This window comes from Prinia subflava, chromosome 28 (assembly GCF_021018805.1).
Source record: "Prinia subflava isolate CZ2003 ecotype Zambia chromosome 28, Cam_Psub_1.2, whole genome shotgun sequence".
Lineage (NCBI taxonomy): Eukaryota > Metazoa > Chordata > Aves > Passeriformes > Cisticolidae > Prinia > Prinia subflava.
Window position 1 is genome coordinate 3,699,238 of NC_086274.1, and position 23,664 is coordinate 3,722,901.

The 23,664-nt window shown below is 46.6% G+C and overlaps 1 protein-coding gene across 1 annotated transcript; it reads right to left on the reverse strand.

Moving 5' to 3' along the window:
* Positions 1-12,076: 12,076 nt before the first annotated feature.
* On the reverse strand, positions 12,077-23,064 carry LOC134562480 (oxygen-dependent coproporphyrinogen-III oxidase, mitochondrial-like). Its single transcript, XM_063419888.1, has 7 exons — positions 22,545-23,064; positions 22,310-22,453; positions 21,484-21,594; positions 20,944-21,085; positions 18,697-18,915; positions 17,549-17,650; positions 12,077-12,592 (listed from the first exon to the last, which is right to left on the reverse strand). Exons 1-7 carry the CDS (start codon positions 22,846-22,848, stop codon positions 12,505-12,507), a joined length of 1,110 nt encoding a protein of 369 aa, XP_063275958.1. The 5' UTR covers positions 22,849-23,064; the 3' UTR covers positions 12,077-12,504.
* Positions 23,065-23,664: the final 600 nt, after the last annotated feature.

Below are 23,664 nucleotides of genomic sequence, written 5' to 3' on the forward strand. Positions count from 1 at the left end.
AAGAGACCAGAAAAGTGCAGTGGTGGAGTTGCCCTCTCTGTGAGACACCCTTGGAATATATTGAGCTCTGCCTTTGGGTGGACAACAAGCAAGTCAAGAGCTCATGGGTTAGGAAAAAAGGGCAGACAAATGAAGGTGACACTGTTTGGGGTGTTTTCTGCAGACCACTTGAGCATGAGAAAGTGCATGAGGCCTTCTACAGGCAGCTTGAGGCAGCCTCACAGTCCTCAGTTCTGGCAGGGGACTTTAACTACTCTGACACCTGCTGGAGAAACAACAGATGACAAAAGTGATTGTTATATATGGTATGAAATAATTCGTGTTTAATAAAATATATGGTGAAAAGTCGTTCATGCTTAAGAATAAAAAATGTTCAGAAATTGTAACGCCTCTGCCAGTAACAGGAGAAGGGACCCATTTGCAATAGAAAGAAGGGTAGCACCAAAAAGAGATGGGCCTTCTCCAGAGATGGACCTGACAATGACCCAGCAAATAACACCCGATATGGATCTCATCTCCATCATCCGGGGCGTGCATCCCAATACCCAGTTCCCAGAAATCGAATCAAGTATTCACCCCTTCTTGGAAGGCTATTCAATGGACCGGCAGCAAAGAAAAGAGGCTACATGAATATGCTACAGAAACAAGAGAAATAAAAGAAGTATGGAGCAACCCACTGTCCAGCCAAAAACTGTATATAACCTGACTCCGCAAGGACCGAATTTGTGAACTCAGGGAGCTTGGGTGCGATAGAGGCCGAAGCTGAGGTTCACCCAGTGCCGACCCTGGGCTCGGCACTGATTTTTGCTTGTGGCTTTCTCTGACTTCTATAATGCCATTTCTCAATAAAATTCTTTGTTGATAAAATTGGCTAATCATTTATTACAAACCTGGTGACCCTGACGTGATCCAATTTTGGCGTCTGCGGTCCCCCTTTTTCCATTCGGGAGGTGCACCGCTGATTCAGCCGCCCGGCGGAATGGGGAGACCTCGTAGAACCAATTGGACACCGAACCAATCAGGAGAAAAGCCACAATCAAAAGGGGACAGGATGAAAGCTAGCTCAAGGGCTCTTGGAGAACTCAGGGAAGACTGAGGAAAAGGGTCTTGGAAGCCGCGGCACAACTACACTCATAAAAATCTATGTGCACGAAGAATCTATGTGGGAAAAGGGATCCGTAAGTACTGCGTGGTTGGGCAGTGACCAAGTGTGAACGAGACGTGATATTATCATAAAGCGATTGTCACTGCGACCGCAGTTCCATCCTCCCGCAAGGGAAACTAGTTAAAGGAGAATCAGTTGGAAAACTTATTTTCGTGTGAAGTCCAAACCTTGGAGGGCCGGAAGTCGGTCACAGGAAGGCTAGAAGGGAAGGTAAGTTCTTAGGAATTCGGGAACTGGTAAACCTTTTAGTCTAGGACCAGGCAGGTCTGGGAAAAGAAAAGAAAAGTAGAGAGCTCATTACCAGGCAAAAATCCCACAGATCAGTCCCCTGCAGGGTTAGTAGTCTGGTAATACCAGATAAGAATCGGGCAAAATACGGTACTGGTTTAAATTTAGGTGTTTGTGTAAGTAAGAAGATGGAACTTTGCTTAAAGTCAAGGGAATAGAATGATAGTTGGCAGAATTGCAGTAGCCCCCAGAAGAAATGGGACAGAGAAAAAGTAAAGTTCGGAGAAAAACCTCGGAAAAGTCCGCCGCGGAGCTGAAAGGTGGCATTTCTGAAATCCCATGGGGCCGCCCTTTGGGATGGTTGTTAGAACATTGGGAGGAATGCCCCGTAAGGAGAAAAAAGTCCAAGGAGAAGATGATTCATTATTGTGTAGAAATCTGGGGAAGAGAGGAAATAAGAATCATGTAATTTGGCCCATGTTTGGTACATTCACGAAGTGGCCGTGTAGAGCCTTGTGCGTTTATGTAGCTGGTAAACAGTCACGGGATGAGGAGCATGAATTCACCAGGATATGGAAAAAAGCAGATATCAGACTCTTCCCGATAAAAATTAAAAACCCCGTCAAATCCCAGGGTGACATGCGGGAACCCCTAGACAATCTCTCACCACCATATCTAATGCATTTTCCCCAGCCTGTGCAAGCTCAGCCCCCCCCGGCACCCCCAGGATCCCCACCTCAAGCCTCGCAGGCAGCTCAAGCTCCTCTGCTGGTAGCCTCGGCACCGCTGCCTGAGCACCAACTCCCACAGGCGGGATTTCAGCCTCAGCCCATGCCCCCTTCCCAGCCCCAAGACCTCCCGCCCCGAGAACACCCACCTCCCCAGCTGGATCCGGCATCCCTTCCCAGCCCCAGCTCCCCCACACACCAAAGCTTACCAAAAACAGCCTCTATCCCACCAGCTAGGAGGACACGGTGAAGATTAAATAGGTGAGGAAGATAGTGAAAATGAGGAAGATAGGCACAATCTTCTCCCATTAAGGGAAGTGCCAACCGCCCCAGGAATTATCGGATACATTAATGTGCTGATTAATACTGGAGATGTAAGGGCCTTTAAGAAGGAAATGGGAAAACTAAAGGATGATCCTTTGGGGGTCTCAGATAGACTTGATGAATTCCTAGGTACAAGTATTATTCCTAGGAAGATATTACGGCAATATTAAGATCATTGTTTAATAATGAGGAAAGAGAAATGATGAGACAAGCTGGAATGTGAGAATAGGAACGCCAGAAACCCCAAGGTACGCCAGGAGGACTGAAGTGGCCAAACCAGAGACCAGGGTGGAATGCTCAGACAGAGGAAGGCCGGTGAAATATGATAGACTTCAGAAAGATAGTAATTCAAGGTATAAGGGAGGCAGTGCCAAGGGGACAAAACATCAGTAAGGTATTCGGGGAATGCCAAGGGAATGATGAAATGCCTTCAGAATGGTTAGACAGATTAAGGAAAAGCCTGCAGGTATACTTGGGGACAGATCCTAGTTCTCCCATAGGGGAGATATTGTTAAGAACTCAATTCGTAGCAAAATCATGGGAAGACACATGGAGGAAGCTTGAAAAGGTGGAGAATTGGCAGGAAAAAGGGTTACAAGAACTGATTAGAGAGGCCCAGAAAATCTATATGAGAAGGGATGAAGAGAAGCAAAAGATACAAGCAAGGGTGCTAGTTGCAGCTGTCAGGGAAGTGGAGAAGCAGGAACACTCCCATGATTCTGGGAAATCAGGGAAAGATGGCACCCAGAAGAGGCAGTCGCCCCTGCCAAGAAGGGACTCTGGTAACCAGAGGGAGATGCCCGAATGTTTCTACTGTAAGAAAAGGGGACACTTGAAACGGGACTGCAAGAAAAGGATAAAAGATGAAAAGGTGTTCCAGGAGGACTAGGGATGTTGGAGGCTTTTCCTCTTGGGGTCTAGAACATCTAAAGAGCCTTTGATAAAACTAAAAATACGACCCCAAAAGGAGGAAATATCCTTCCTGGTTGACTAAGGGGCCAAGCGTTCCATGGTCCAGAGATTACCAAAAGGGTGCACAAAAAGCAAAGATACCATGATGGTAATGGGGGCTAAAGGAGAGCCCTTTAAGGTTCCAGTTATTAAAGATGTAGAAATAGAGTTAGAGACCAACATTTGTTTAGGGAATATGTTGTTAGTAGAGGAGGCAGATTATAATTTGTGAGGAAGAGATTTGATTATAGCTCTGGGAATAAATTTGATAGTACAAGAACAAGACTTAATAGTAAGCCTGTACAGATTAACCAAAGAGGATGAAAATAAAATAGACCCCAAATTCTGGCATACCCAAGGAGGGGGTGGGAGGTTGGAAATGGAGGCTATTCCCATAGAAATACAGAGGCCAGATGATAGAATTAGAATTAAACAATAGCCCATTTCTATGGAAGGAAAAAAGGGATTAAAACCTGTGACTGATGAATTAGTGAAAAGGGGAATTCTAGACCCATGCCTATTGAGGCATAACACTCCGATTTTAGCACACATCCGAACACATCCAAAAAACTGATGGAAGCTATAGATTAGTCCAAGATCTAAGGGCCGTGAAGCAAAGAACAAAAACAAGTTTCCTGTAGTTGCCAATCCATACATCCTCTTGAACCAAATTCCCCCTTAAGACACCTAGTATAGTGTAATAGATCTGTAAGATGCTTTTTGGACTTGTCCATTAGCCGAAGACAGCCAGGATTATTTTGCCTTTCAGTGGGAGGACTCTGAGACAAATAGGAAGCAACAGTCCAGGTGGACATCCTTGCCCCAGGGGTTTACTGATTTCCCCAGCCTGTTTGGGCAAGCACTAGGGCAATTATGAAGTCAGTTTGTACCAACAGAAGGAACCAAATTTTTGCGGTATGTTGACGACCTATTAATAGCTGGTCCCAGGGAGGAAGACGTGAAGGAAAGCACAATAGCGTTATTAGATTTCTTAGGAAAGAAAGGATTAAAGGTATCAAAATCAAAATTGCAGTTCACCGAACAGGAGGTCAAGTACCTAGGGCACTGGATCACAAAAGGGAAAAAGAAGCTGGACCCTGACAGAGTAGCAGGAATTATTGCAGTACCTCCTCCACGGTCAAAAAGGGAAGTCAGGCAGCTGCTGGGACTTTTGGGGTACTGCAGACAGTGGATCGAGGGGTATAGCGAGAAAGTGAAATTTTTATATGAGAAATTAACTACAGATAGAATAAAATGGACAGAGCAAGATGAAGCAAGATATGGAGAATTAAAAGAAACACTTATAGCGGCTCCAGTGTTGAGCCTTCCTGATGTGAAGAAGCAGTTCCAGTTGTTCGTAGATGTCAGTAATCATACAGCACATGGGGTACTAACACAGGATTGGGCCAGAACCAGGAAACCGGTGGGGTATGTATCAAAACCCCTAGACCCCGTGAGCTGAGGCTGGCCCACCTGCTTACACGCAATAGTTGCAGTGGCACTATTAGCAGAAGAGGCTAAGAAGGTCACCTTTGGAGCACCATTGGTGGTATATACTCCACACAACGTAAGGAGTATTTTGCAACAAAAAGTGGGCAAATGGCTCACTGATGCTAGACTTCTGAAATACGAGGCTATATTGATTCATTCACCTGATTCGGAGTTAGGACAGCCGCTGTTCAAAATCCCACACAGATTTTGTTTGGTGAAGCATTACGAGAGTGTAGTCATAATTGTACAGAGGTGGTGGAGCTGCAGACAAAGATAAGACAGGATTTGGAAGAAGAGGAATTGGAGGGCAGGGAGAAATGGTTTGTAGATAGATCGGCAAGGGTTATAGAAGGCAGAAGAAAGTCAGGGTATGCGATAGTGGATGGAAAGTCAGGAGAAATAACAGAATCAGGACCTCTAAGTGCCAGTTCGTCAGCACAAGCTTGTGAATTGTACGCAGTTTTACAGGCACTTAAGAGATTAAAAGGGAGGAGAGAGACAATTTTTACTGATTCCAAATGTGCCTTCCGGGTAGTCCACACATTTGGAAAAATCTGGGAAGAATGAGGATTAGTCAGCACTCGAGGGAGAGGGTTGGTCCATGAAGAATTAATAAGACAAATTCTAGAAGCAATAAGGGGACCTGAGGCCATTTCCATTGTACATGTGAAGGGGCATCAAGTAGGAATGCAATATCAAATTTGGGGAAATAATTTGGCAGAGAGAGAAGCTAAGAAGGCAGCACTCCTAGTGATAAACAGTCCGGAGGTCAGAGAGGATAACACCCAGGAATATCCCTCCCGTCCTTCCTCAAAGGAAATTGAAGGATATAAGAGAATAGGAGGCAAGTGGGAAGAAGGAAAATGGAGATTGCCTGATGGGAGAGAACTATTGTCCAGAGATTATACAAGGAAGATCCTAAACAGGCTCCACCAGCAGACCCATTGGGGGGCACAAGCACTGGCAGAACAGTTTTTAAAGTTTTTTGGGTGTAAGGGAATTTATGAGTTAGCCAAACAAGAGGTACGGGGGTGTATGATATGCCAAAGAATAAATTGGACCAGGTCTCGTCAGACTCAATCAGGAGGCCGGCCTTTGGCATATCGTCCATTTGGAAGGATTCAAGTAGATTTCACTCAACTACCCAAAGTAGGGAGGTATAAATTTCTGCTAGTAATGGTAGACCAACTAACACATTGGGTAGAAGCCTTTCCTAGTTCCAGGGCTACGGCTCAGACAGTGTTAAGGATATTGTTAGAGGAAATTATCCCTTGATATGGTATAATAGACCATATAGACACAGATCAAGGGACTCATTTTACACTGGGCAATTGGCAGATGCCTTAGGGATCCGCTGGGACTATCATATGCCATGGCACCCTCAGAGCTCAGAGCAGGTAGAATGGATGAAGCAGACACTAAAAGCACAGTTGTCAAAATTGATGTTGGAAACTAGAATGTCCTGGGAAACTAGAATGTTAAGTGCCTTCCTTTAGCCCTGCTAGATATAAGAACTATGCCCCACTCTGAGAGTGGATTATCACCCTTTGAAATGCTATATTAAATGCCATACAAGCATGGAATGCCTGTTGGACACCCCAGCATAGAAGACAGCCAAATTCAGCCGTATTTGATAGCAATAAATAAGAACCTGCTAACAAGGAGCTAACAAAGAAGAGAGCAACAATGCAAAGCACCCCTTTGGGGTTAGCCATACACAAAATACTACCAGAAGACGAGGTGTTGCTTAAAGCCCAGAGAGAAGTCTCTCTTACTCCACATTGGGAAGGTCCCTTTCTTGTCCTTGAACCACAGACACGGCAGTTCGAACAGCTGGAAAGGGCTGGACACACGCTTCTCAGGTGAAGAAGATCGAAAGACGAGAGGAGAAGCCTGAGTAGAAAGTAACCTCTTCCCCAGGAGACCTGAAGATAAAACTTTGCCAGCGCGATAAATGACTGACGAGAGCATGATAAGTTGTTTAAAAGCAGGATGTCCATGTTATCCATGTATTAATTTTGAATGTGGTTACTGTCGTGAAATCTGGGTTGTACATTGCAGAAGGGGATATAGACCTAGGGGTCTGTGTACTAAGTGTCTGAAAACAGAGCAAAATCTGACTAGCCGTATCTTAGTGCTCACTACAAACTTAGGTTTACTGGAGTTAGATTCTTACGAGTGGCTTCTTTTACATCAAAAAGGGATAAGGGGAAAACTGGACTTGAGAGCACAAGTCCTAGCAATTGAGTGCCAAAGGACTAATAAGGCACCCTGTAACGCCGTTCCAGTGAAGTTATCAAGGTTATCTCCTTTAAGAGGAGGTATGCAGCTCCGTCCAATTATGGAACCACTGAAGAATCCCCTGCTGCCAAGAAGATGGATTACCTTGCCGCCGGTTGCAACCCGGTGGGCACAGGCATAGGCAGAGGAGTACACCTATGAGGAATCCTGATGATCCTGAGCCTAGTCATGTGCCAGATGGTTGGCCTGCCTTTGGAGAATCAGCTCAGCGCTGAGGGGCAGAGTTCTGTAAATGAATGTGAACCTTGCTTTAAACTGTCCTGAAGGGGCAGACAGTTACTAAGACTATGGCATACCAAGCCCAGTATAATTGCCGACATGACGAAGAAAACGGGTACTGTACGTATCATGGCACTCGATTTAGAATGTGTCAATTGGAAGGGGAAATATTTTGCCACGACCCAAGAGCGATGCCTAAGAACGAGCAGCCAGGTTTGCCACCTAAGTGGGGAAAAACTTTAACCCATGTGCTATCACCACGAGCCTAGCTAGATAAGGACACACTCGGAGACAGGAGATCTGGGTTCAGAGCAAGCAGGGCAGGAGCGCTGCCTTGTTTATTCTTCCTATTAAATACCTCTAGCAAGGTGACCATGGATTGCAGGGTGGCATCCCCACCTCTTACCCACATTGGTCAAGGAGGCTGTCATTCAACCTCCCCTTCTCTTGGAGAAGGCATTCATAACAGTTGCAATATTTACGAAACATGGTCTACTGTTTACATTTACAAGCGTGAGAAGCTGCACACTTCTACTTTAGTATGAATGCTCAGCAGACTAGGAAAACTCATGGCAACAATGCGCTATACAAACAAAATGCTGAATGGATACCGACTATCCCTATTTGTAACCGGTGCAATCGTACAGTGTGGATTGGAGGTAGAAAGGAATCCACATTTGTAGCATATTTTCAAAGAAATAAGTTGTGTTACAACAAGGATCAGTTAGAGATGTGTGTAATGAACGGGAAGATTGACTGGGTGGGGAAGAATCTTAAATATGATAAGCTATCCCTCAAGAATGAGCCTATAATGCTAGATCTCCTAAGAGATGATGATGAGAGAATATGCTTGAAATTTGAAGAAACTTTTTGCTTTTTGAAAAATGAAGAAGGGATGGATCCAGAAAGTAAAATAAAACAGGTAGCTCAGGAATTAAAGAGGCAGGAGTCAGCAGCAAGAAAGTGTCTCCGTAGAGATCTTCCTATGATTTTTTCAAGAGTTCAGCTTCTGGCTCATTGCGGTCAGAGGGCTGCCTGTGTGCCCACTGGGCCAGGCCTGCTGGCCCATGTCCACCCAGGGACACCAGTTCTCAGGTTCTGCTCCCCGAGATTCGGTGATAAAGTGTCTTTTGCCCTCTGAAACACCTTGCGCCAGAGGCAGAAGAAGAGTCAGGAGTCACCATCTCAGGCTTTCCAAGGTTGTTTATTCTTTCTTATCTCAAAGTTTTTCTTGTGCTCTGCCGAACTTCTTACTGCAGCAGAGAACTCGTGGCGACTCCTCCTGACTGGGAGGGTCTTGACTTCTTATACTCCATGTTATATGTCTGTTATTTACAACGAATTACCAGTGCCTACCACCTATGATAGACAGGTCACATCTACTCTAAACCAATCTCTTGTGACCCAGCACTGCAGAAGATGGAGGGCAAGAACAAGAAGGAAGAAGAATAGGTCCACACCCTGATTCCTCCAACTTGGCTCATCAGCCTCCATTCTAAAAACCCCAAATTCTACTTTTTCGCCCTGTGGTAAACGAACTACTACTCATTTCACACTCTTGAGATTTGTAATTCCTCTTGGACCCTGTGCTAAGGTTTCCAACCCTGATGTACAGGTTCAAAACCCCCCTGTACAGATTCCAAACCTCCTGCTTGGGTCCCAGACCCTGCGGGGAGATCAGAGAGATGCCCTGGACTCCGACATCTGAGTGTTGGTAGAGATCAATGACTATGGAGAAACTATAAAAGATCTCGCAGCAGAAATTAACAAAGTTGCACACGTTCCAGTTCAGAAATGGAATTCTATACTTCAGGCCCCATGGTGGGATCAACTGTTTGGAGAAGAAGCATGGTGGGAAAAGGTAGGCTTCTTCATATTATGCTCCGTAGCTGGGATAATATTTTTGCCCAGCCTGATACCATGCTTCATTCATCTAATATATTCTGTAGTACAAGGCAAGCAAATAGCAGCACTGCCTACAGATTAAGAAATGGCCGCAGGAAAAGTGGGCCAGACCCCTTAAGTGCTTTAAAAAAGGAAGTTAAAGAATGGAGAGGAAAAAAGTAAAGCAGCAGAGGTTTTAGCAAAATCTGAAGCACAGGCAAAAGAAGACAGGGACAACTATGAAGGATAGTCGTGCAGCATTATGGGATGACTATATGGATAGTTTCAAACTAGAATAAAATTATTTTGACAAGGGAAACTATTTAAGAATTACCTTGTGGTAATGCCATGTACACTAAAATACTGTTGGTATAAGGGTAACTTTGGTAGAAGTTGGGTAAACAGTGGATTGTTCTCATGCAGGCAGACAGGGATAAAAGGAGGTCAAAAGCTGAAAATAAAAGAACACAAATTAATGTTTCAATATATAAAGGGAGGGATTGTGATATATGGTATGGAATAATTTGTGTTTGTGATCTATGGTATGAAATAATTTGTGTTTCATAAAATAGATGGTGAAAAGTCATTCAGGCTTGGGAATAAAAATGTGTTCCAGAATTGTGAACGCCCCTGCCAGGAACCCGGAAAAGGACCAACATTTGCAATAGAAAGAAGGGTGGCTCTGGAAAGAGATGGGCCCTCTTTGGAGATGGATCTGAAAACGACCCAGCGATTAACACTCGATGTGGATCTAACCTCCATCATCCAGGGTGTACATCCCAATACCTGGTTCCCAGAAATTGAATCAAGTATTCATCTCTCCTCGGAAACCTATTCAACTGACCGGCAGCAAGGAAAAAGGCTACATGAATGTGAAAAAGAAACTGGAGCAACAAAAGAAGTATGAGGCAATACACTGTCCAGCCCAAAAACTGTATAAAAACGGACTCCGCACAGACTGAATTTCTGAATAGAGGGAACTCTGGTGCGATAGAGGCCAAAGCTGAGGTTCACCCAGTGCTGACCCCAGGCTTGGCACTAATTTTTGCTTGTGGCTTTCTCAAAATTCTATATTGCAACTATCAATAAAATTCTTTATTGATGTAATTGGCTAATTACAGTGGTCAATGAAATAAAGGAGAGGAGCAAAACTTAGCACTCATACTGACGGTTTGTGAAGGGAAGGGCTGGGAATTCGATGATGTCCTCTTCCTCAACAGCTTTTTCACTGACTTAGAGGTATTTAATTCTGAAATATTTTCTGCATTTTTCTAATCAATGCCTTGATTTCACACATGATCCAACTGACCCATCCCCGAGGGAAGGGTTCCCGTACCTGTGTCCCAGCGCTGGAAGTGGCAGCGGTGCCAGGGGTGAGCAGGGGTCCCGCTGGCGGCTCTTGGGGGTCGCGGTGGGGAGTGGCGCTCTCACCTCACTCATCCTTAGGGAGTGCTGAGGATCCCCGCCTGTCTTGTGGGAGACCAGGGTTCCATTTCCTGATAGGGAGGCAGCCTTGCCTTTTATTCCTGCTTCATCCTCTTCCGTTCGCACCCCTGTACACGGCGTGGGCAGAAGGAGAGAGAGAAGGAAGGGTCGGAAATGGTTCCTGCAAAGCGTGGCGATTCGTTTCGGTGCTGCTGCTGCCCCGCTAGGGGTGTGCATCCGTGTGCATGGAACCGCTTCGTGCCGCCAAGAATCGCTGCCCGCGCACTGGAGGAGGGAGCAGGCAGAGAAAAGCAAAAGATCTGAAACTCTCAATTTTTTAGGAATGCTCTTCTTCCCAGTTAGTGCCCTTGCTGCTCTACCATTGCTCCATGAAACAACTCGCCGAGGCAGTGTCTAGGAAGACCGATCACAGTAATGCTGCAGAGCGGCGCTTGGCAGCAGCTGCACCTGTGACACATCCACAGCCCTTGCCCTCAGTGTCCTTGGGACAAACTGGCCAGACAGTTCAGTTGGAGTGTGGTGCTAATAATGCCAAGGTCACAGGTTCGATGCCTGTACGGGCCAGTTTCCTTTTTTTTCCCTTGGAGGTCAGCAGATCGCTGACTCAGCAGAATATCACTTTGTTTTGTTTTAGGGGTGGAAGGCTAACATGGAAAGGAACGTGATACCCCCAACAGGAAGCTTGACTTAGGCAGTCACGGGGGGACAGGGACTGCATTCCAGGCCAGTGCCGCTCCCCACCCTGCCCAGGCCTGGGGCCAGGCCGGCCGTCACTCGCACGCCAGGAACCTGTGGCAGCGGAGCTGGGAGACAACAATCGTGTATTCGATTCCTTGTTATTATAGTGGTTAGTATCCCCGCCTGTCACGCAGGATTCGATTCCCCAGCTGGGAGATGGTGTTCTTTTTTCCTCGAGCAGAGGGAAATACAACTCCCCTACCCCTTGCTTTTCCCTTACGGGTCCTCAGCAGAGTTTGTGCTAGGAAACAATCAGCACAAAGCTGAGACGAGCGTGAAGGCAGAGGTGGATGCCTTAGCGCAGCACGCAGCAGTGTCCCGATCCACCACTGCCCTCCCACCTGGCCCAAACAGCATTGCTCTGCTGGTGTAATCGAAGCACACATGGCTCAGTGCTTCATTTTCTCCTCAGACACCCATCCTTCTGTTCTCATGAGGTAACACTGCCACCTCAACCCGCATTCTCCCACATAATGATCACTATCGAGTTATGCTGCTGCAGCAGATCTTCAACCATTTTCCCCACTCTGCAATCAACAAGACATCATCAAAATGCATAAGTACCACCTTTTCCACACTTTCCCAAAAACACGGTCTGAGGTTTAATATAATGCCAAAAATTCTCTTTATTCTTTTTAAAAAAGTTTTTAAGCATCCCAACATTCCATAAGGGTAAGCAGTGCCTTAGGCACAGATTTTGGCACAGATAATGCCTTCATTTCCCTGAACATATCACAGTAGTTTGCCATTTTGCAGTCATCTAAAGCATGCAGAGTAGCCCTGTCAGGCCTTCACCAGTCCTTCAAAAGGCAACAATGATGGGTGACAATGTTAGCCCATCAATCTAAAAGAAGGAGTTCACGCATTTGCAAGTTCTAACAAGTCTACAGCATAACTAAGGCACGAGGAAGAGTATAAATGGACACACTGAAACACCACGCCACAGCAGTTTGAATGGGCTGGTTTGCAGGCGTTCCTGTTCGCTCAGAACAGCTCAGTGGAAGCAATCCATCTTCTTCAGGACCCGTGTCAGTGCACCCAGTCTTTGGGATTCCGCAGAACCTCCAAGATTTCTGCTTCTTTGGAGTTCTCGGGTGGGTCGTGCATGTACTCCCACCTGCAAGGAGAGGGGAAACTCACTCAGACAGCCCAGCTGGCAGCCACTTCTCCTGCACCAGGCTGTGTTTGGAGTTGCCTGTTCTAAGGATGCAAAGCTACATACACAGTTGATACTCTTGGCTCAGGTGACAGACATGGTTACAAATCACAATAATCAGAAAAAACAAATAATAAAGCCACCAGGGTAGACGGGAGAAATGCTAGCTTCATCTTTTTACCAACTTTTGAAAAAGCTGGAAGGACAAGGAGAAAGGAAGGAGCAGTGCCCCATTCCCCACAAGGCATGCAGGTTTATTTGCAAAAATCCTTTAACAGTCTTTTGTCACACACTAGTATCACAATGAAGATGAGCAAAAAAAGGAACCCACAGAATTTTGACAGTGACACAAGACCTTTTTCCAGAATCTGGACTGGAGGCTCTACGAGTCTTTGATCGATCTTGGTTTCAAAAACAAAAGTGGTGAAAGGTCCCTTTTTTTCATTGAAAAGGTAATTGAAAGAGGCACAACAGAGAAAAGGAGAGTGTCAGCAGTCACAGAGATTGGTGCATCCTCCTCCTATTTTCCCCCCAAGGAATGACCCATTCATGCTGTGAAGTGAGCTGGTCACATTGATGAAAAAGACCAAAACCAGACAATGCCAGGAATTAAAACACGGGACATGCTACACCATCACGTCAGGGACACGTCAGGTACTGTCAGTGGGATGAAGATACACAGGGAGAACAGCACTGCCTTCACTGTTACGGAGCAACAGGCAGCTTTCCTAGTAGAGGGAGGTCACCAGTGAACTTCATGGGATTCGAGATAGGATCTGCACTACCCACTATACCCAAAAGGAACCTGAAAGTGGGAATAACTAGTGGATGACCAAATCTGCTGGTTCAACTTTCCTGGTAGCTGGTGCATGATAAGGGATGTGATATATCCATTCAATGCCATGTTCTCTGGCCCAGGTGTTTCTAAGGCTGTTCTTGAAATGGGTCCCACTGTCTGACTCGATTCTCTCAGGGGTGCCATGTCTCCACAGGACTTGCTTTTCCAGGCCCAGGATGGTGTTCTGGGCAGTAGCGTGAGGCACAGGGTAGGTTTCCAGCCATCCAGTGGTGGCTTCCACCATGGTCAGCACGTAGCGCTTGCCTTGGCGGGTTTGGGGAAGGGTGATGTAGTCAATTTGCCAGACTTCCCCATACCTGTATTTGGACCACCACCCGCCATACCATAGGGGCTTCACTCGCTTGGTCTGCTTGATTGCAGCACACGTCTCACAGTCATGGGTAACCTGAGAAATGCTGTCCATGGTTAGATCCACCCCTTGGTCTCGTGCCCACTTATAGGTGGCATCTCTGATGATGCTTATCAACCAAAGCTTCGTATTTGTGTGGCTCTGATGTGCCAGGCCATCGGATCCACACAGTCCAAAGGACACGGTTTTCCCATGCCTCTTGCTGGCCCCTCTAGCACTGGTTAGTATTCCCTTCCTGTGCATATGTAGTAGAGCATCCTTCAAAGGGATCCAACACAGCATCCTCACTTCTGTAATAGCTGGTGGCTTGGTCATGGGAGGAGGCTGAGGCTACCTTCATTCTAGTGGAACCCCCTCGGTTAGTGTTTCCTCCTTAAGCTCACGCACCCGTGCTGCTAGGACAGAAGTGAGTCTCCCATGCCACACTCCCATGTCTTCCCCATGGTCACGCAGAAAAAAACACAGGTCAGCTGGTGGAGTGTACCCTCTCTGTCTAGCTGGGGGACATCGGGCTCTGATTTTGGGGCCTGTAACTCGCACTGGTGCCATGTTAGAAGTGTTCCTCTTCATCTCCTCCCTTATCTCCCTCATCTCCCCTTCAAGTTCCTTAACCACGGCAGAGAACTGAGCCTGCATCGGGCCATTGATCATGCTCTCATAATTTCTGAGCTTGGTGGCTACAGAACCCACTGTCTCTCGGTTGTCCTCAGCATTAATTGTTGCAATGAATGTGAAGTATTGAGATGGTCCTAGAGTTGCCGATTCCACAACCTTTGCCCCATGCACCTAACCTTGTCAGGGTCATTGTCATGCTGTCCGTTCCTCCCAAAAAGTACCTCTAATATCGCTACTTCCCTCAGCTGGTGGATCCCTTCCTCAAGAAGTTTCCAGCACATTCTACGGTGGTGTTCCTGCATTCTGTCTCTGTGGACAATCCTCTCCCTTACACTCATCAAAAGCTGCTCCCAAAGGGAAAGGGGCTCTGGCTCCCTTACAAATACCTGATTCACACCTGAGTCCTAGGTCAAGGGTCCCAAATTCCTTGTCCCACCACTGTCTAGTTGCACCCCTGTACCCATAAAGTCCCAAACCCGAAGTAACCAGGCTGTATAAGCCTCACATCCCCATCGTACACTATCTTTTTGCAGATTACGGAGACTTTCATATGACAGGGACTCAGTGATGAGCTCAACCTGAGGCTCCCCTGCAGGTTGTGAGGATCCTCCTTTCTTGTCCTCATTACCGGGTTCACCGATTTCACCTTAGACTTCTTTGTTTCCACAGGGGTGACTGCTGCTGGCTGTGACTGCCCCTGTGGTTCAGCTGGAACCTGGACGGTTGTAACGTCTGTGGGTTCCACTGCTGCACCTTCAGACTCTTCAGGGCAGGGGGAGAGTTTCCCCATCAGCTGGGGCTAATGAGGCTACCACAGGGGAAATGGACTCCCTCAGCATCTGGCCCATCTCATGTATCTCCTTCACCCAGTCTGGGTGCTTTATCTCCGAGGTAGGCTGTGGGGCAGGGGCAGGCTCTGGGGCAGTATCCTTAATCTCTGGGGTAGGTATCAGGGTGGTTATCCAGCCTAATCTCCCCTTACCTCTGAACGCTAAACAGAACAGGCATACCAGCAACACCAGCCACTGTATGATATCATTAGCATTTAGAGAAGGTTTAAACCCTTCAAACACTGGTGGAGTAGACCCAAAGAGCTGAGTGAAGGGTTGGGAAAAAATTTCCCCCGGTGTCATTTCCTCACAGTGGGTATCATTGTTAAAGTAACCCCAAAAACACACAGTTAGGGTGTGATAGCTCTGAATCCATGTGCCTGCTTCTAGAAAAAGTTAAAAATCCATTAATTCCTCGCCTTATTAACCCATAAAATAAACTGGATAACAGCCACAGTAGCCTTAGTTATAGGGCCCATGTTTGGATAAGGGCCTGCAAATGGCAGAAAAACAGCCACAGCCACATGCCACTCAAACCAAGGCAAGCTAGACCACATGATGCTGTCCAACAAGGCCTCTATATCTAGTACACAAGAACCTAGGCACCCAGAAACTGTTATTCCTTTCCCTCAGTGCCCTCGTGCCTCATATGTTGGGCACCAAATTCTGTCTTGGTTTGGAAAGACCGGTATCTGTCAGGGAAAACTGGAGTTTCCTTTGGAATGGAGAATGTAAAAACCCCCTCCCTTCAAATTATTGCAATTCTGCAATTAGGAGCTGTCAGGCAAAAATATGGGAATAGGAATAACAGTTGTTTACTAAGACTATTGAAAAATACAAATGCAGTAGTAAAAAAAACAAACAAGCAAACAAACAAAAATCCTAGAAAACCCTGACAGTCAGAGATACAACCTGACACCCTGTTGTCAGGGTGTTGGAAGCAGGCCAAATAAGTCTTCCTGGAATAACAGATGTTGTTCTGTGAAGTTGAAAAGTACAAAACCAGCTGAATTAGTCTTTGGGATTGCAGGTTTTATGCTGGTGGAAAGGCTTTGGCTCCTCCCACTGGGTGGAGCATCTCACACTGGAATGAGATAATGTTCTCAGTCATGTGAGAGGCCTTCAATGGCCCCTTCACAGGTGATGTCCCTCTGAGGAGGATGGGTGGAGGAAGAGATAAGAAGGCACTGCCTTATCTGGTGTTATCAGGTGTCCCATTAAGAGGAGGCATCTGCCCTCTTCCCTCACTAGAGTTACAAGAGATAAAGAGATAAAGTTTGGAGTATCTCCAACATCTGTTTCAACAGTTTTTTCATCTGTTTCAACAGATGAAAATAGAATAAATATTTTTGTTATATTTTTCAAGCCAAGACAGATGGATACAAAAAAGTTGCATACAGAGTAAGTTAAATTTTCTTGCCCAGAAAAGACCTTGGCATTGTAACAGTTCTCTGAAAAAGCCACCTCAATGCTGAACAGCAGTCAAAAACAGCAAACAGAATATTAAGATTATGAAAGGAATAATGAATTAAAAAATTGCTATGCCACTGTGAGTCAGCAGCACACCTTCATCTTGCATACCGATGTGTAGCTTACATTGTCTGTTCCTTATCCCCAGTTCAGAAAGGAAAACTTAAGAAAGGAAAACACAGAAAACTTAAGCCTAGAGAAAGTGGCAAAAGTATGAAACAGCTACTATACAAAAGACTAAAAAGAGCAGGAGATCTGAGCCTGGAAAACCAACAACGAAAACCCCCAGAAGCCTGTAAAATAAAACTGTTATGGAGAAAATGAACAGGAAGAAAATCACGTTAGTCAGTGAAAAGTCAGATGAAGTCATCAGGTTCAAGTACAAAACAAAGAGGTACTTTCTCATACAACACACAGTTAAAGTGTGGAGCTCCTTGCCACACATTTGGCAGGATTGCCAGAAGCTCTCATGGTTTGTAAGGGCTACTAAAGCAAAAACAATGGTGTGAGGAAAAGAAATCTGTCAAGAGGAACTAAGCACAAAAACCGTGGGTTTTTTGCCAGACAAATCTCTATACCCCACACTACTGGCAACTAGGTGAGTACATGAGAGAAGCATCTGCATTTGCAGAACACAGAACTGTACTTGTCCAGCTCTTGTATCGGGCATGAACTCACCCCTGTTAAGAGACTGGGGACCAGGAGAGACCTCTGATCTAATCCTACGAAGTATTCTACTAAGAACAGTAAACAGTAAACCCCAGTACTGCAACCCCGCATAACTACACCCTTACCTTGCAGTCAGTGGCAGAGACGCAAGAACGCTTTCAATTCTTGATCTTATCTCGAGGCCAAACTTAGTACCTCTGTCATAAACCAAGTTGAACTCTACATAACTGTGGGAATGAAGAGATGCAACAGAAAAAACTGAGTTTATTGGCAGAAGCTGGTTGTGCTTTCTTCAGCTGGCAGACCTCAAACAAAACCAGTCTGTCTGTCTGCTGAGTTGGGGTCAACTGTTCCTTAGCATCCTCTGCATAGGAATGCAGGTGTGATCTTGCCACTCCACAGAGCACAGTGAGAAGCAACCTCAGCGAAGAGACTAGAGCAGAGCAACTGTTCAGAGGAGAGCAGTCTGCAGACACCTGGGCTGTGCTGTACTCCTCCCAGGCCTCAGCCCTGCTGGCAAGATCGACGTCTACCTTGGTTATTCTCTAGTTAAGCACAAAGCACGTGTAATTTCATTTCTAAATACACTCACACAATCACAGGACATGAAGAACAGAGTACAGCTGGATTGACCGATGTACTTAAGCTTTTGTAGCATTAACAGATGGTGACATTAACAAGCATCCTCCTAAGTCTTTTACACTGACCTTGCACCATGCCAGAATAAAAAAATCCAATCCTCTGTATTCCTTTAGAGGAATCCTCAATTCCTTTACAGAAATTTCAATGCCAAGATCAGATGGAATAAATACATATGTAAGGAACTGAAAGTACTCAAGTACCGTTACTTCCTCACACTGCTTAATAGGAAGCACCACTCCCTCACCCTTAGCTCCTCACAAGACAGGGCACCCTATATCCAGTAGCTCTGGGCTGCAGGAGAGGGCAGGACTCAGGACACCAGGCACACCCACACCCCTTTGCCAGTCAGAGAGCAGAAGCTTCTCTTGTTTTTTGAAGAAGTGGGAAAGTAACAGTGGTATTTTGTTGGGGATGCTTGTGTTGCAACATGGGAGAGTGGGCAACATCTTCTTTGCACCCTCTTTCACAATCTAGCATTGGATTTCAAAATTAGTTCTATGCACAAAAATGCTGACATTCTTGGTGAGCTTTTTTGGCCCACCCAGCCTGTAACCATAAAGAACCAGCTCAATTTTTTTTCTTGCCAGCACAGTCCACCTCTTGTGTATCCTTTTGTACCTCCGGTACTCACCGTCCTCTCCGAAGCTGTTGCCATAGCTTTTCCTCTGGGGTGAAGGGGTCATGGCAGTGCTTCTTCACAATGGGAATGTAACAAGGCACAACAGCTTTGGCACAACTCTTTACAAACTGGAACACCTCCTCCTTGGAGGGGGAGTCCATATCATCAAAGAATATGCCTCCAATCCCTCTTCGCTCGCCACGGTGCTTGATATAGAAGTAGTCATCACACCTGGAAGAAGCACCAGATGGTTACTAATATGGTCCAGAGTATTCAAAGGCATGAACAGAACTCCAAAGAGCTGCGTGCTACAGGACAGAACCAGTGAACTACTGACCACAAGTCATTTCTGCAGGGCTGGGTGCCCCATGGTTTCCCTGACTGCCCAGAGCCAGGACGGTGCAGCATCACCTGGGAAGCGCTCCCGTGTCACTTGCAGTAAAAGCTCTGATTAAATGATCTCTGTACAGCTACACATGACCACAAAGTCGCTGAACACCATGGCAGGCTGATCCAATCCACCTCCTCTACCTACTCGGAACAGGGACATCTGATGTCAAAACTTTCAAAACTAAGGGCTCTTGACAGATTCCATTCCCAGCATTATATGTAGTTCCCAAATTATTTGGACAGCTTTCATATGCATCCAAACTTGGAAGAAAATTTATTCTCCTTGCCATTCAAGTAAAACAATTTTCTTCATCTAAACAAAAGTAAGCTAACTTCCAAAGACCAGCTAAGCAAGCAACTGTCATGGCACCCTTCCTTGGAAAAAGGTTGTCTAATAGTTCAAACTTGGAAGATTGAGTCATTCTAGCAGTGGCTTTTCATGAGTCACGTTTAAGTTTATAAATGACTAAGGGGAACTTATCCTGAAAACAACTAATCTCTTTTATTTACGGGGAGTACTTAGTTGTGAAATTACTGTAGCTCAAATGACTTAGCCCTATCTTACTTATAATTCCTTGCTTGGGCGTGCAAGTCTTCACATGGAGCAGAAAGCAAAGGGAAGTAGGAAACAGAAACCATCAACATCAAGAAAACCTGGCCTCTCTTTAGGACTAGGTTTCCATACAGGACCAGTTTTCCATATATCCACAATCGTTCTCACACATCATATATGGCATGGCCATAACAAGAGAGACATGGAGATGTAACAGATAACCCACACTATTTTTTTATTCACTGGGATGATCAGTGGTTTTTGTTTTATGATAGCAGGAAGAGTTCAGAAAAAACACCCAGTCAGAAACATAAAAGAGAATAAGCCTGACAAAAATCTTACACCTAGATCAGGCAGACAATGTGGTAAATGTAGTAACGTTTCTCTAGCAAAGTGGGAAAAAGTCTCCTACCCCCTGCAGCTGGCATTGCTAACCGACTTAGACTGCAAAGAACCTGATCATTAAAGCAGATTCTCTAAACTACCATGCAAAAACCCCTCAGACAGCAAGACTGTAATCTCAAGGCTCTAAGATGTGTCTCTCTACTAAGTGGTTGCCACCCAAAGTATAACACTTGCTTTATTTCCTGTCATCAGGCAAGACCTAGTAGCTTACAAAAGGGTACCCCCACCTTCCTCATACACAGCTTGTGGCAGATAGGATTATCAGACACAGAGCACCAAGCTCCCACTTAACAGTGGAAGATCCCATCACTTGTATTGCTCAGCTCAAGAACATTCAAAGTTTGCCTCTTAGAAAATGTGCGTTTGAACTCCCACTGAATGTGTCACCACAGAAAAACATACCGCTTCATCAAATTATGAAGCTTCCACATTAAGGACAAGGTCCTTTACTTACCTGAAAATTAGGGGGGAAAAAAAAATGGCCATGAAGGCCAGACTGAAGGCAGAAAAACAGAGGTGGGATTTTCAGAACTAGGATGGCCCAAGAGCTCACACTGAATCATGCACATCCGCATGAGTTCGCTGTAAACAGAATTTGTGCAAGTCCACCAGGCAGAAGTCTTGTCCTAGTTTAACACCAGAGGCTAAAAGGAATTTGAAGTTGCCTTGCTAAGTCAGCTTGGTTTTCCTTTGGGCTATAGACCTACGATCCCAGTTGTCAGCCCTCTGTTTGAAAAATCCAGGTTTATGTAAGCAGGATATTTCTTTAGACAATGTTCCCAGTACACTTCTGATTTTTCCTTAGGGCTTTCTGCTACTTTTCACAAGGCAGCAGAACCTCCAGTTCCCAGCATACACTTAACTGCCAGTGCTGCTCTCTGCTCCCCCCAGGCACGCCTTCCCTCACGTACCATTTCTTGTACTTGGGGTACAGCTTCAGATCATGCTTGTCACAGGCTTCTTTCAGAGTCTTGTGAAAATGAACGGCGTCTTCTTCATTCAGGTAAGTTGGAGTGAGGTCAATCCCGCCACCAAACCACCACTCTTTATTTCCTACAGCAGAGGCAAGCAGCAACATTTTTCTTTTAAACTTTGGAACGGCAACTTGTTGCTAGTGCTTCACCTAGAACTAAAAACTAATTTCACAATACAAAAACAAAATGATTTTTCAGTAGTGTTCCTACACTTCACTTCCTTTCACTTCAACAGTGAAAGAAAGATTTGACTACAAGATAGTGCAATGATCAGTGACTTCAGGAAAAGATCAAACAAACTTCAACGTAGTGAAAACCATTTTGGACCACTGGTCCTGACTATAGGGTACCAGTTTCTTGACACAGCTGGGAGCAAACTCACACTGATTCTTGATCTCTTACCCCAACTATGCATTCACACTTCCTTTGGGCAGAGTCAGATATTTCATACACTTCTTGATGGATTATAATCCTTACCATCTGCTTCTTCAATTTCAAAGTATCTGTAGTTGAAGTGCGTGGTTGGAACATGAGGATTCTTTGGATGGATAACAGAGCTCACACCCATGGCAAAAAAAGGCAGCTTCCCTAGATAAAAAGAGGCACACACAGGGAAAGCCCTTCAGTTGTTCAATAAACTTCATTTGTTTTCATTTAGGAACATCACTATTTTCCCTTAGGCTCCAGGCTACAACAGGAAAATGTCTCACGTTGGGTCATTTATTAATCAGTGGGCAAGTTACTTCACCTCCATACACTTCTGGGCACCTAACTCCACTCCTTCTTTGGTATTTGTTCTAAAATGTGACAGTACTTTGGAGCACGCACTAGATGAAGACCACTTAAAACAAAAGGCACTGCTAAGGCTTTTTACCACCCCCAGTCCTCACAATTATCGTTTGCTACACAAACGTGTGCTGCCTTCCCTTTAGCCTTCAGGTTTTGTTGGTTTTCTCCCTCCACCTCTCTGGTGCTGTTTCACTGTTTCACAATTCCTGCTTCCCTGGAGCACCATCTCAGCATCATTACTGAGAAACCACCTGTGCCTACAATACATTCCTTACAGCAGTAACACCGAGGGAGAAGCACTCCCGTACCTGGCTTTCTAAGTCCACCTGTCAGGCTTACTGATTAGAAATCTTTATCATACACTGAAAACCTTTTGAGCTTTGCTCTGTCTGGCCTTCTTCATGTTCTGCTCGAAGGCCAGGTTGCTTTCAGAGTACCTGCAGAGTACCTGTACCATTCACGGGAATGCTCAGGTGAACACGTCCCGGTTCCCTATCCCAGCTGCTCGCCTTACCGTCCTTGGCCTTCAGAGTCTTCCCCCTGCTCCGCATCTGCCGCGCTGCCTCCTCGGACAGGAGCCCGGTCAGGACGGACACGTTCACCCCCGCCTTCTCGAACACCTCGCCATCCTGCAGCACGCAGCTGATGTCGCCTCCGCCTGCCAAAGCCAAGCTCCGGGTCAGGGTCACCGAGGGATGACCGAGCCCGGGGTGCCGGTGTCCGCGGTCTCCCCCGCCGCTCCCCCGTACCTTCCTTCCTTTCCCAGCTGTCGACGGTGAAGGAGGCGCCGGGCTCCAGGGCGGCCAGGGCGCAACACACCTCCATCTGCGTCTCCATCATGAGCAGCTCCATGCGTCTCCGTATCTCCCCCGGCTGCCGTCGCAGCTCCTGCAGCCCGCTCACCGGCGGCGCCATGAACCGCTGCCGCAGCTCCTTCTCCTCCTCGTCCCCCCGGGCCGCCGGTCCCGGCGGCGCGGAGCCCAGCGTCCGGGCAAAGACGAGGCCGGGCGGACGGCGGACAGCCCCGCGGAACAGGAGCGCTGCTATCGCCATGACCGGCACCGGCACCGCAGAGCCCGCGGGGCGGAGAGGAGCGGAGAAGAGCGGAGCGGAGCGGGGCCGGGCCAGGTCGGGGCGGGCCGGGGCGGGGCCGGGTATCAACGTGTGTCTACATATGGAATCGATGAGCGGGGAAGTACCTCTGAGATCTTCCAGTCCGGTCTGTCATTTATCACCACATTGTCAGCTGGACCGCGGGGCACTAACGGGCACGTCCAGTCTGTCTTTAAACACTCCAGGGACAGTGACTCCACTGCCTCCCTGGGCGGTCCAATGCAATGTCTAGGTAGTTGTAGAGAGTGATAAGGTCTCCCCTGAGCCTCCTTTTCTTCAGGCTGAACAAGGCCTGCTCCCTGAGCCTCTCCTGCTAAGACTTATGCTCCAGACCCTGATGCAGCTCCATTGTCCTTCTTTGGACCTGCTGCAGCACCTGAATGGCCTTCCTGAATTGAGGAGCCCTGAACTGGACACAGGAGTTGAGATGTGGCCTCACCAGTGCTGAGCACAGAGGAGGAATCACTTCCCTCGTCCTGCTGGTCACACTAGTTCTGAAACAGGCCAGAATGCCATTGGCACACAGCTGGCTCCTACATGTCTGTACAGGAAAGCCCATCCACACCGGGTGCTGTGAAAGGCTGCAAGCATCCCATAACCCTGGGATCTGGATCTGGGCTGCCCACTGCGTGTGGGTGCCGCAACAGGGAGAGGCATTGATGGATGCAGCACTCAGGTGCACACCTCGCCTGGTGCAGCTTTGGCAGTGGGGCTGTGCTGTCCTTGCACCTATAAAACATCTCTGCATACTGTGTA

Excerpts from the sequence above, each read along its gene's own strand:
- LOC134562480 (XM_063419888.1), bottom strand. The coding sequence starts at position 22,848 with ATGGCGATAGCAGCGCTCCTGTTCCGCGGGGCTGTCCGCCGTCCGCCC. Across the intron at positions 17,651-18,696 it reads CAACAGCTTCGGAGAGGACG|TTATGTAGAGTTCAACTTGG; the intron begins GTGAGTACCGGA and ends TCATTCCCACAG. Across the intron at positions 12,593-17,548 it reads TCTCTGCCACTGACTGCAAG|GTGGGAGTACATGCACGACC; the intron begins GTAAGGGTGTAG and ends CTCTCCTTGCAG.